Source organism: Martes martes, assembly GCF_963455335.1.
Source record: "Martes martes genome assembly, chromosome: 13".
Taxonomy (NCBI): domain Eukaryota; kingdom Metazoa; phylum Chordata; class Mammalia; order Carnivora; family Mustelidae; genus Martes; species Martes martes.
Genome location: NC_137901.1, coordinates 84189320 through 84201917, shown reverse-complemented (window position 1 = coordinate 84201917; position 12598 = coordinate 84189320). Strand labels below are relative to the sequence as shown.

The 12598-nt window shown below is 42.7% G+C and overlaps 1 protein-coding gene across 1 annotated transcript in view; it reads right to left on the bottom strand.

The window, feature by feature from the left end:
- Nucleotides 1-374: 374 nt before the first annotated feature.
- BRAP (BRCA1 associated protein) overlaps nt 375-12598 on the bottom strand; it is a 29078-nt gene continuing 16854 nt past the window's right edge. Inside the window, exons 8-12 of the mRNA XM_080821548.1 lie at nt 12218-12356; nt 11729-11838; nt 9477-9566; nt 4991-5094; nt 375-2784 (exon numbers count right to left, since the gene is read on the bottom strand). Of these exons, the coding sequence (XP_080677674.1) occupies nt 2421-2784; nt 4991-5094; nt 9477-9566; nt 11729-11838; nt 12218-12356 (807 nt within the window). The 3' untranslated portion in view covers nt 375-2420. The remainder of the gene's footprint in view (nt 2785-4990; nt 5095-9476; nt 9567-11728; nt 11839-12217; nt 12357-12598) is intronic.

The following is a 12598-nucleotide window of genomic DNA, read 5'->3' as shown; positions in this document are numbered from 1 at the left end:
TTATCCAGTGTATCCTAACCAGGCACGTCTGGGGCAGTTTCAAAACACAGAGTGGCCTGTTTGCGATAGGGCATGGGAAAAAGTCTCCAGTGTGTATATTGATTGCTTTCCGTTTGCCAAAGAGTTGGGTGCTGGGTCTCAGCCTATCCCGAGCCTCCAAATTCAAATAATTCTCCTTATTCTACTTTTTATGAGTTTGGGAAGTTGGAGCAAAGGGGTGGAGAGACGAATGATCTAGCTGATCACTCTAGTGCTGAGGTGATGATTTTTAATGCTTCTTTTAAATCCAGGTCACTGATACCTTCTTAGGTTATGTAGATAGAAGCTCCCAAGAAAATGTCAATCAGAGAGACACAAATTTCACACAGGGCAGAATCATTTCAAAGTTTGGTTATTTTAATGGAATTTCATTGTTCAAAGTAGAATGGATATATTAAGTGGTTCATTTCCATCCTGAAGAAAACACGTACAGTTTCTATCTTATTGTAATTTTGTCAAATTCAAACATGACTCTTTGACCTTTATCAAAGACATTTTCTTAATGTATCTTGATAAGATCCTTTATTCTGGAAAAAAATTTTTAAACCTTCAAGTAGTTTGGAAACATTTGCCTATTTGCTCATTCCTCTGGGCACAGCCTTTCAGACCACTTAGCTCACCTGTACCGAAGATCTCTGTTTTTCTAGCTGGTGGTAGGGCTGCGTGATGGAGGTGATCATGGGAAAATGAGGAGCGAGCGAGCTTTGTCAACTACTTCTAATTCTCTTAATTAGTATGCTACAATCCACCCCAGCTTCTGCAAGGTCAGACATGCAAGACAAGTACTTGGCCAAAAAAGCAGGATTCTAACTAGTGTAAAAATAGATTTTAAATAAAATAGAATCTCTATAGGAAAGAGAATTAGGTTATGCTTTACATTCCCGCTCTTGCTTTAAGATCTCTGTATATGTAAGTCCAAGGGGGACTTGTAGAGTGGGTCTACCCTAAGTAAAAATTGAGAATGTCTGAGGTACATTCATTTTGCAAAGTTACAGGTGAGGTTTTTTGGGAAATGCTATAGCACATCCCACAAAAATGGATGGTGATTAACAATACAGTTTGTGTACTAACAAGTAACATGTAAGACATTTAGGCCAAAGAGATGAGGCCTAACCACAGGCTAAAAAACAATGAAAATGTGATCATCTTAAAACTCTGGCTAATTCTGAAGCAGAAAACAAACCCCATCATTTAACAGCATGTCTTGTTAACCTATCTAGCTACCTCTTTTGGAAGCTTCAATTCCAACACGGGTCTTACTTTAAGTTCACTCAATCGCTGCGTATTATGAATTACTTGACGTTGAGGTTTCTAGAGAAAGTACACAGCCCCTCTGTTGGCTCACAACAAGCACCGCATGACTGCTTTAAAGGGGCTCTGTTAAAATGCCAATCTTCGGATTTAGAAACAGCCTTTGGTTGTATCTTGAAAGCATCACTGAAAATCTGCCCAAGGTCCCTCTAGCCGCAACCTGAACATGCAGCCTGATCTTTTGTAAACATTCGGAAAACACTGATCCCAGCAAAATACACAATCAGCTAGTCAGAGGCCTCACTCGGCATTTTCACACGGATGATAAATCTGCTTGCTGATTCTTGCTGGATGCTAGGAAATCCACTCAGAGTTGGGTCTTAGAGCAACCTTTCAGCCTCCTCCTTACATGAGGTTCACAATGTGGTGTGGAGTCATCAAAAACAAAACCTAGAAGCGCCACCATTTTTCCTACCCTGGGTCTGCTTGGCCCGTGTGGGATGTTTGTTTTTCCTGGCTAGCCCTGGAGCAAGAGGTGGCCGCTGGTGACAGGCTAGTGACTAACGGTTTACAGGCCCAGCCTCTTCTCATGGGACCTTCAACCAATTCTTCAATTCCCAGATGCAGGGAGGGATGACAATGACAGGCAACTAATGCTAGGGAATTTGCGTAAATCCTCGGTGGCCAGTGCAAACCTCTCTCTAAAGCAGCGGCTATGACCTCAGGTAACGTGACCTTTGAGGTTCCCCCCAAAAAGAAAAAAATCGTCATCTTGAACCAGACCCCAGAAGTGAATGTCAAATACACCAACTCAATAAATACAATGGAAAAATGCGCAGCAGAGCTGGGGCTTCTATCAAGTAGGAAGGCAAAATGGCCATGAGAGCGCCTGAGGCTAGTGAACTATCATGGTGGGCAACGGCAGCCAGCTCCGAAGCCCCGGCCCATCTCGCCAACTCCGCCGGCCGCCGGGCTGCAGTCCCTGCAGCGCGCACCCACAAAGAAAAGACCCAAACGACGGCGGCTCCGTCCTCATTTGTACTTGCTCAAGGTCCACCCTCACACTGGAGCCCCAGCGCACCCCCGCCGCGCCAGGGAAAACAGTCTCAGGGACGTCTGTTTCCCAGAGGTCACTTGCCCCTCTTGCTGCGGCCTTTCCTGGAGGGCAGCTTCCCACTGCCCCCTGAAGAGGGGGCGCTGGAGGCCGAGGCCATGGCGATGTTGATCTGTCCCTCCTGGATTTCCTGCCGGGTCTCGGCAGGCAGGTGGTTGATCTTCTGCTGTGCCTCCAGGTAGAACATGACGTCACGCAGCTGCTCCTGGATCTCCGTGATCTGCAGATCCTTCTGGTCGCAGGTCTCCTTCAACACCCTCTCCTCCTCCTTCAGTTTGTTCTGCAGGAGGACCTGGTTGGCTCGCAAACACTTGTTCATTTCCTGCTCCTCTTTGAGCTCTGTGGTAAGTTTGGCCACTTTCGTGTTTAGTTGGGTGCACCTTTTGCAAGACAAAGGAAGACAAAAGCATGGTTTTCATTTGCTGACACGGTCCCCTTTCTGCTCTGGGACTGAACAGAGGCGTGTGATCTCAGAATCCATTGAGGGACTGGACTCCTCCCTCCTGCGGTGGAAGGGGACTGGTTTGCTGCCACCGCAACAGCTTTACAAAGCGAGGATTTTGCTTGAGTTAACAGCGTGGCTTCGGGACAATTTTTCTAAGCATCGGATATTTTTCAATTGCAGAAACGATTCTGTGATTCATGATAAAACTCCTACCGCTTCTCTGTTTTGCAGTCTGTGGTTAAATAGGTGTCTCAGAAATAACAGCTTCGATAAAGAAGTTATGAGGAAAAGTGACATTCTCCGAGAGTCAAGTGCTCTGACCTCCCTGCATTTGCTGGAGGAGAGTTTTCAAGGATAGGAGCGCCCTATCCTCGATGCTCAATCTTACTCATAAGTAAAAAACTACAAATTAAAATACCGCCTGGGATACCATTTTTATGTATCAGAATACCAGAGAGCTCAGATGTGGGGAAAGAGGGACTTGACCGCATTGGCACTGGAACATGAACTGCTACAAACTCTTTGGAAGTCACCTTGGCAATACCCATAAAAATAAAAATTTCACCGTGCCCTCTGCTACATCTATTCCAGGAATTTATCCTACAGAATATATCCCACAGCACATATTTCAGACCACACTGAAAGAAACATGGAGAAAAATGCTCACTGCAACAGAGTTTACAGTAGTCTATGACTTGGGACAACTTAAACATCCATCAATAGGGAACTGGTTAAAATTATTATGGGACCTCCAAACAATGGAATACTGTGCCGCCTTTATGAAGATCAAGATAGCTCTAGATGTACCAAAATGAAAAAAAAAACTCTAAAATGGAGTATTTTACCAAACAGAATACTTAATATTATTTATTTAAGAGAAAAGATTATGTATGTGCGATGTTTATACAGGTACAGCAAAAGATTTGGAAGAGGCAATAGTCACTGGTACCACTAATTAATAATGGTAACCTTTAGATAGATAGCATGATCTACAGGGTGGAAAAAACCCTCCACTTTTAATTCTTTCATATAGTTTTTTAGGGAGCTGAAAGTATAGGACAATATTTTAATTTCTCTTAATGCCATAGTGTTGTTTTTACAGAAGTTAAAAAAAAAAACACAAAAAGCCTTTGAGCGCCTGCTGGCTCAAGAGCACATAACTCTTGATCTCAGGGTTGTTAAATTTGAGCCCCCATGTTGGGTGCAGAGACTGCTTACAAAGAAAATGTTTAAAAGAAACAAAACAAAACAAAACAACTTTGGTGAAGAGTATTGTGGCTGATGAAAAAATTCTGAAACAGATAATGGCGAGAGGAGCAGGATGTCGTGAATGCCATTTAATGTCACTGACAAATTTCATGTTATATAGATTTTGCCACAATACCAAAAAAAAAAAAAAACACCCAAAAAAACCCTATTACAATAATCCTTACTTTTGAATAGGGGGAAAACAGGTAAAGGGGAAATGGGAACTTTTTGTACAATCTTGGTAGCCTCTGTAAAGCTGAATTTCTTCTAGAATAAAGGTTTATTAAATATAAAAATAAACAAAAAACAACTTTTAAAGCTATATCCTCCTTAAATTTATTTTTTATTCATTTGTCTGGAGGTAAAAAACCCCATTATATTTGTGAGTATACTTAAGCTAGAAAGGTAATTTCAATCAGCAGCAACTATCTTCCCATAGAATAGTAGTAGAGTATGTTCCTGCCACACTGTTCTTGAGATTTTTGCACCACAGTCAACAAATTTGGCTTTTAATTCCTGTCTAAGCCCAGAGTACACACTACCCCCGGCTTAGACAGTCGCTCTCTTAAGTGCCAGTTCTCAGCCACATGGCTCAGAGAAGCTGCAGCTCTGAGCACAAGGCTGTTGCTTTCTAGTGACAAAAATGAAAGATATTTGCACATACAAGAAGCACAGACATCAGCGGAGAGCACTGCATTCCACACGGCATCCACCTGGCATGAGGCGCTGTTGTTTTTTATAAACGCAAAGTCACAGTAAGTTTGCTTCATATATAGGGAGACCCCTGAAAACCTAGTTGACAGACACACTTGGAAAGTGTTAATGAAGGAGATTACCTGTTTATGAGCCTGTTACAATGAAAAAGCTAATTAAAAGAGGCCAATTACACCTACTTTCTTTCCACAGACTGCTTTTCTTTTAGGAGATCATTTAATCTGTGCTCCAGATTATCACATTTCTCAATTGTTTCTTTAAATTTGGTCTTCATGTTGTTAATCTGGAAGAGCAAACAGAGGTCAGTTTCACTTCACAGAGGCATAGCTGCTGGTCTCTCGGGCTAACTTCACCACTGTTTCTTCAATTACCTGTCTATAACTTTGACAAACCAAACTAAGAAAAGGTGAGACAATCATTTGAAAGAATTCCTGTAATGGAAATAAACATTTTGAGAAATCCTTTTTCCCCCTTACTGTTTATCTATACCAGGATGATCAGGAGCAGCTGAATGTCAAGCGAAAGACTCAAAAGTAGACTTGGGCAGTCAAGTAGGAGATGGTCTGTCGGAGACCAGACCACAGCATCCTCTTCTTCTTCTTCTTTTTTTTTTTTTAAATTTTATTTATTTGTTTGAGAGAGAGACAGAGTGAGAGAGCATGAGAGGGGAGGTCAGAGGGAGAAGCAGAATCCCCATGGAGCTGGGAACCTGCTGTGGGACTCGATCCCAGGACTCCGGGATCATGACCTGAGCTGAAGGCAGTCGCTTAACCAACTGAGCCACCCAGGCGCAAGTGCAATATAGAGAGAACGAATTCATGCTACTTTGTCTTAGAAACTGAAGAGAGGGCGCCTGGGTGGCTCAGTGGGTTAAGCCTCTATCTTCGGCTCAGGTCATGATCTCGGGGTCCTGGGATCTGGGCCCGCATTGGGCTCTCTGCTCGGCAGGGAGCCTGCCTCCCCCCACCACCGCCTGCCTCTCTGCCTACTTGTGATCTCTCTCTCTGTCAACTAAATAAATAAAATCTTAAAAAAAAAAAAAGAAAGAAATTGAAGAGAATTTTAAAATTCTGGTGTATTGTGTTGGAAACCAAGAGACTTTTGAAGTCTAGCTAAGCAGACGCTGGATTCACTTGGGTGTGACGATGTACACAACTGAGAAATGCCTCAGCTCTACTGATGTACGGACGGACACAGGGCGAAGATTAGATGGAAAGGAGAAGTAGCAAGGCTGCGTGGATCATGAGGCAGTAGTAACAGGAACTGAAAGGGACTGAGAATTTAAATCCTATGGCCCACATACCAGCCAGGTGTTTTGTAAACAGTATCCCTTTATATCTTTCAAGAAGCTAGAGACTTCGATGCGGCAACCTTTTGCAGAAACAGACTTATATAGAACAGTGAGGCAGTCTACCCAAGGTCACCCAACCAGAGCATGGTGGGTCCAGGACTGGGACACCAAATCTGAATCCAGAGCCAAGCTCTAGACTTCTCTGTACTACATTGGAGGCCACAGCTGTACAGCAAAGGAAAAACGACCCTTGGGCAGAGGCAAACTCTCAGCAATTGTCCAGGTTAGAAAAAGGGCCACTGCTTTTAATACTTACTTTTAAAAACTTGCCACATGGTCTAACAGATTTCTAACAGCACTGTTTTTTTTTAATAAATAAAATAATAAGAAAATAGAAATTAACTTTATAGCCAACTTCTGTTAAGTTGGAAGAACAATTAAAGCAAGACTCCTCTATGTCACGAAAACAAAAATAGCTTAAAAATTGCTCTAATTTGGGGTGCCTGGGTGGCTCAGTCAGTTGGGCATCTGCCTTGAGCTCAGGTCATAATCCCAGGCTCCTGGGATCAAGCGCCATGCTGGGCTCCCTGCTCAGCAGGGAGCACGCCTCTCCCTCTGCCCCACCCCGTTTGTGCTCGCTCACTCTCTCTCTCTCTCACTGTCAAATAAATAAGTAAAATCTTAAAAAAAATTTTTTTTAAAAATTGCTCTAATTCTAATTTGGTATTAATTTCCTCCCCAATATTGTTTTAAAATAAAAAACCATTAGATCCTTTGTACATCGTCTCCTAAACTGACTCCTGTTAGTTAGGGAAATTGAAGAGGACAAAAATGACTATCAAAAGGAACCAAACTGTGTTTTGTTACAATGGTTTAAATCAGTGCTTTTTAAAACCTTTCTGACCATGAGCCCGCAGTAAGAAATACTCAGTATACACAGTATACTCAGTATACACACAACTGATGCCAAGATCTTCACAAAACAGTATTAAATATGATAATGTGCTCTAACATTTTATATCCACCTTACCTGTTTAATAAAAATGCCAGTTATAAAACTCATTTCACAATCCATAGCTGGAAAAATACTGATTTACATGGAGCTCCAGGTCCAATGAGAAAAGACAGATCTTTAGGGGAATTCACTGTCCTGTCTGCCTGCTCTGTGTTCTTCCTACATGGCCCCACTAAAACAAGAACCTTCGAGTGGACATGAGCTTCTAGAACAGACTCTCACACGCTATAGTAATCGTACTCCCTGAAGGATGCTGGCGGTAGGGGCAGAACAGCACTGTAACAAGCCCACAATGAGGCCCATGAACAAGAATCTCCACCAGTGAAACCTGTGGTCTGCTACTGTTTCTCTCTGCACACGCTCTCCTGCTGGAGGTGCCAGTGGACAGAGGACTGGTCAAAAGGAGGACAGTGTCAGAACAAAAAGCCTGCATCATCCATTAACTTATGGATAAGCGACATTTGTTACTAGAAAACAAAACATCCTTCCAGCTTTTATGAAGGGCTGCTCTTGCCTCCATCTTACCCCCACATAAAAAAACCCACAAGTTTCAGCCTTTTGCTTTCCTGCCCCTTGACTTGCTTTTCATGGGCATTTGTTAGGGAATGCAGTTAATCCTAAGGAATCTGAAAAGGCGGAGAGGACCCTAAGCTTAGCTCTCAAGGGTCTGCATGAAGCACTTCAGGTATATCCCCTGTGCACAAACGTATTACTCAGGCTGTGCAGAGTTGCCAATGTTAGTCCCTGGGACTTCATAACTTGACACCAAGTGGCAGTGACCCGTGCTCTGCTTCCTGAGCGCTGTTGGAGGCATGTCTTTCCCATATGTGCTCCAATCAAGGCCTATTCAGAACTAGTCCATCAAGTGACCCTGAGTGGCTCTGGAAAGGCACTTTCGTCACTTGGAAGGTTCTTGTAGGAACTATACCAAGAACTTACAACTAAAGATCATGTCAAAGCTGGTGTTAAGCCTTAATTTTAGAAGCCTGATTTCTCCTCATTTGTAGGCATATCCAGAAACTGGGGCCAAAGGACCTGGCCTATGTGTAAGCCTGGCCCTGCCTGCCTAATTCCAGGGTAATCCTGGCCACCACACAGATGAGACCCAAGCCTGGCTCTGCAGTCCCTATCTGAAGGTCTAGTTATTGCTGGGGATGCACAAAATTACTAAAATCATCATTAAAAAAAAATTTAAAAGCTTGTATGGCCACTGTTCTTAGAACCTGAGGAAGGTTCTTGGAGACCCCTGAGGTGCTCACTAGTATTCAAACTCCCTTCTTTGGAACTGGCAGGGTTCCTTGTACGTGCTGGAGGCAACGGGAAAAAAGCAAGTGGAGCTCTGTGCCCTCCGTCTGGGTTTCCACCAAAATCACACCACTTTTCTCTTTCACCTGTTGGAGCAGAGAACTGGCAATTTCTTTAAAGGATTTTGTTAACATCTAAAAACCTCTGCCCTAGATAAACAAGGAACCATGGGAACCACAGAAGCTCTAGCACCTCTGTCTTCCTTTCTTCTCTGCGATTTCGAAGAGCTCGGCACCATCGTACTGCCACAGAAGCCCACACGCAGCTCCTCAAAGCAGCTGTTCCCAAGCTGACAAACCAACTGGCAGACTCAAATTACAAGCCCTCGTGTACATACTTCTGTTTTTTTTTTTTTTAATGGAATTGCACAAGGCACTAGAAAACCTGATAGAAGTTAAACAAATCTTTCCCCACTCAAAAATACAAAAATACTCAGGTCTTTAAGCCCAAGTTTTCTTTTTTTAGGGTATATAACAGGTATTTCGTTTCTTCCTCACCTCATATTTAATGTAATATCGAGCTCAGCATACAATTCTAATCCATTCATCTTGATTTACTGATCCTAGGTAAGAATACATGTTGGCTTCCCTCCCCTTCTTAAATAATGTTCAGCTGGCTGCATTTGCAACAGCATATTTTCGTCTCTTCCTTTTCCTCTTTTTGACTAATTTCTTTCTTATTGTGGTCTAGAATTTCTTGTTGCCTAAAACTGCCTTTAGGGGCTAAGTCTGTAATATAATGATGATTCATGTTTTCAACCACTTCTCTCGGAATTCTGATCTAAAGTTAGATTACTGGGGTGAGACAACTGATTCCAAATTCTTGCTTTCTTCTCTCTTCGCACTGCATCCTCCCCTCCCCCGCGCCCCAGCTTTACTGAGATATAACTAACGTATAACAAAGGTTTCTTTTTAGAGGCCAAACAATTCTCTATCTCTGTATCAGACTAAGGAAGATTCCAGCATTCCTCTTTTCTTGTACCCTGCCTTCTCCCACCCCAACATCAGATAGCCCTGCCATGTGGCACGTCGGCAGCACCAAACCAGAAACTTACCTCCTCTGCTGTGTCCTTCTCTATCCGAACTATCTTGTTTTCCCAGTAGATTCGCTGAGATTCCAGCTGGCTTGTTAGTAAATACGAATACTAGAAACATAGAGAATAGACACCAAAATATAAATCACTAAGTTTCTTAAATTCAATTAAAACTCAACATTTAATCACCTAAGGAAGAGTAGGTGTAACCATCAGAATGTGTATTACATCTTGGTTACACTCTACTCAATAAACCAGGGAATACAGAGATGTCAATTACACTCCTGTCCTGAGGCTTACCATCTATTCCAGACAAGTAAGCAGAGAAATGCACGTTAACAGATACGTTTCTATTCAAGCTAACTTAAAGAACCACAGGTTTTTAAATCAAAGTATAAGTGAAACCTGCTCACCCCCCTCCGGGAGGCTGTCCCTGTCCCACCCAGCCTTGGGTTAAGCAGTCCTCTCAGTTCCCTTAGTATGGTGCCTATCATTAACAGCACTTAACCACCAGGTCTCCCTGACAAGACTATCAACTTGTTGAAAGTGAGGGTTCTACCTTTATTTCTGTAGCCCCAGTGCCTGGCACATGCTGGACGTCAAGAAACGTCTGCTATCTGACTGCATGAATGGATGAACAGTGCAGTGTAACAGCAGAGAAAGGATAGATGGCTTATGACAATAGGGTCTGGCAGGGCTTCTGAGAAAAGGGGAGATTTGGGAGGGCTTCCGACAGACAGGAGGAGGTAAAGACAGAGATCTGATTCCAGAGAACTACTGGCCCCATATGTGAGCTGTAGACATTCAGGAACTCTTCAAGATGAAGCAGTCACATCAATGAGGCAAGGGTGCAAGGTATGGACAGATGGAGCCTTATGGAAGGCTCTGGGGTATTACATCGAGAAATGTGGGCCAGGGAGTGGCAACATCACATCTGCATTTCCGAAAGACCACTCTAAAAGACTAAAAGAGATCTGAATGTGTTTGTGAGCTAGAGAAGGGAAGGGAGATGTAAGAGAGAGAAAGGGCAGATGGGGCAACGTGTGTGTGTACCTGGAATGGGCAGTGGGGGCTGATCAATGCCGCACTCCCAGCACCAGGAAGAGTGGCCGACAGAGAGCAGCCCTTGATAAACATCTGCTGAATGATTATACTTAAGTGTTAATGTGGAAGGGTTGCTATTCTAAAAACTTAATGTAAAAGGTTTAAATTTTTTTCTTATCAATACAATTAATAGTAAAACATCATTTAGGTCATTCTACTGAATCTATTAGACCACAGAAATCTGGAGATGAGCAAGTTTTCGAATATCCATTTCCTCCCAAAGTTGTTGTGGTTTTTTTTTTTTTTAAGATTTTATTTATTTATTTGAGAGAGCGAGCGAGCACGGGAGAGCATGTGCATGTGCACACACACGCGCATAAACAGGGAGAGGAGTGAAGGGGAAGGGGGCAAGCAGATTCCATGCTGAGCGCAGAGCCTGACCTTGGGCTCAATCTCACTCAGCCAGACTGCCTTCAGCTCAGGTCATGAACCTGGGGTCTTGAGATGGAGCCCTGCATTGGGCTCCCTGCTCAGTGGGGCTCCTGCTTCTCCCTCTCGCCGTTCCCCCTGCTTATGCTCGCGTGCTCTGTCAAATAAGTTTTTAAAATCTTTAAAAAAAACAAAAAACAAAAACAAGACTCCTGTTAAACCTCTCCTTCATTAATGTAAACTTTACAGTACAATTTTATAGTAGACGGGATTTATTGCTTCCATGAAAACTCAGACTGTGCTACTTTTGTTGTTTGACTATATGCATACCCCCAAATGGCTTTATGTAAGCATCAAATCCATAAGATACGTACTTTGAGGATATATGTGTCTAATTCATACAATGCTTAAGATATACACAAAAGCTTCCTGGGTATGAAAGGATGCTACTGGGGTTTCCTCATTCCGAACTGCTTAGTTTCCAACTGCTACTGGGATGCCATCGGGCAGATTCTCAACTTTCAGTTTTACTGCAGCTAGAGGACCACCTTAATATTGAGCTGGAGACAATGAGGAACATTACATTCAAAATAATAAGGCACGGTGAGACTTAGACTTTCAAAGAAGATAATCAGACAGAATAAAAATATTTTAATAATCCTTCTCAGCTATGATATAACTTTAAAAAAAGTTGACATACAGAGGAAATGCCAAAATTAAAAGCCCAAGTCACTTTTTAAGTTAGGACAGTAAAAAGAAGTAAAAAAAGGTACTTAGTCATTACTAATAAAGTATCTTACCTCTAACTGTAAGGCATCTATTTTCTCTTCCTGGCAGGTATCACCCTCACATTCATACTGTACGATTTTTCCATCTGTTTTACTTGCAACCAGTCGATGGACATAGTTATCTAAAGAAAAGAATGAATGCATCAATCAGGTTGGTTTGGCTTCTTTCTTCACAATGAAAAGAGTCTGCATACACTCTGAACTTTGACAAATTTTTGTTTTTATGTGTTCTAAATTAAATGCCTTGCGATACTTCTGTACAAGTGGGCTAAATCATTTGAATTTAAGCAGGAGTGAGAGGGCAAGTATGGCAGTGTTAACTCTCTTTATAATGTGCAATTCAGGCCATTCGTAGGAAATAGTGCCCTATGGGGCACCATGAGAATTTGAGTTTGCCACAGCTGTCGGGAAGATTTCAAGCTGGGAGAGAGAGCGGAGAGGTTCTGAGGGAGAGATGTTCATGCAGAACGATTCCGAATTAGGAAATGAGACAGTGTTCACCTCCGGCATAGTCCCAGACTCGATGGTTGGTGAGCTGCATGGCATATGTGTGCTGCGTTTCCTCAAAGTGCTTATAAGCATGTCGACTCACATACCGTCCACATCCTATGTGGCCACATATTAAACAAATCCACAGGTTCTGTCAGAGAAGGTAAGACCTTCATTAGTTATACAAAAACACATGACTTGGCTCACTCAGAGTGGGAAGGGGCCTGACAGAGAATGAAGCTGAGTTGTTTCTACAGGAGTTTTGAATAAACATTTTCATTTGTTTATTTTAAAGATTTTTATTTACTTGACACAGAGAGAGACAATGAGAGAGGCAACACAAGCAGGGGGAGTGGGAAAGAGAGAAGCAGGCCTCTCGCAGAGTGGGCAGCC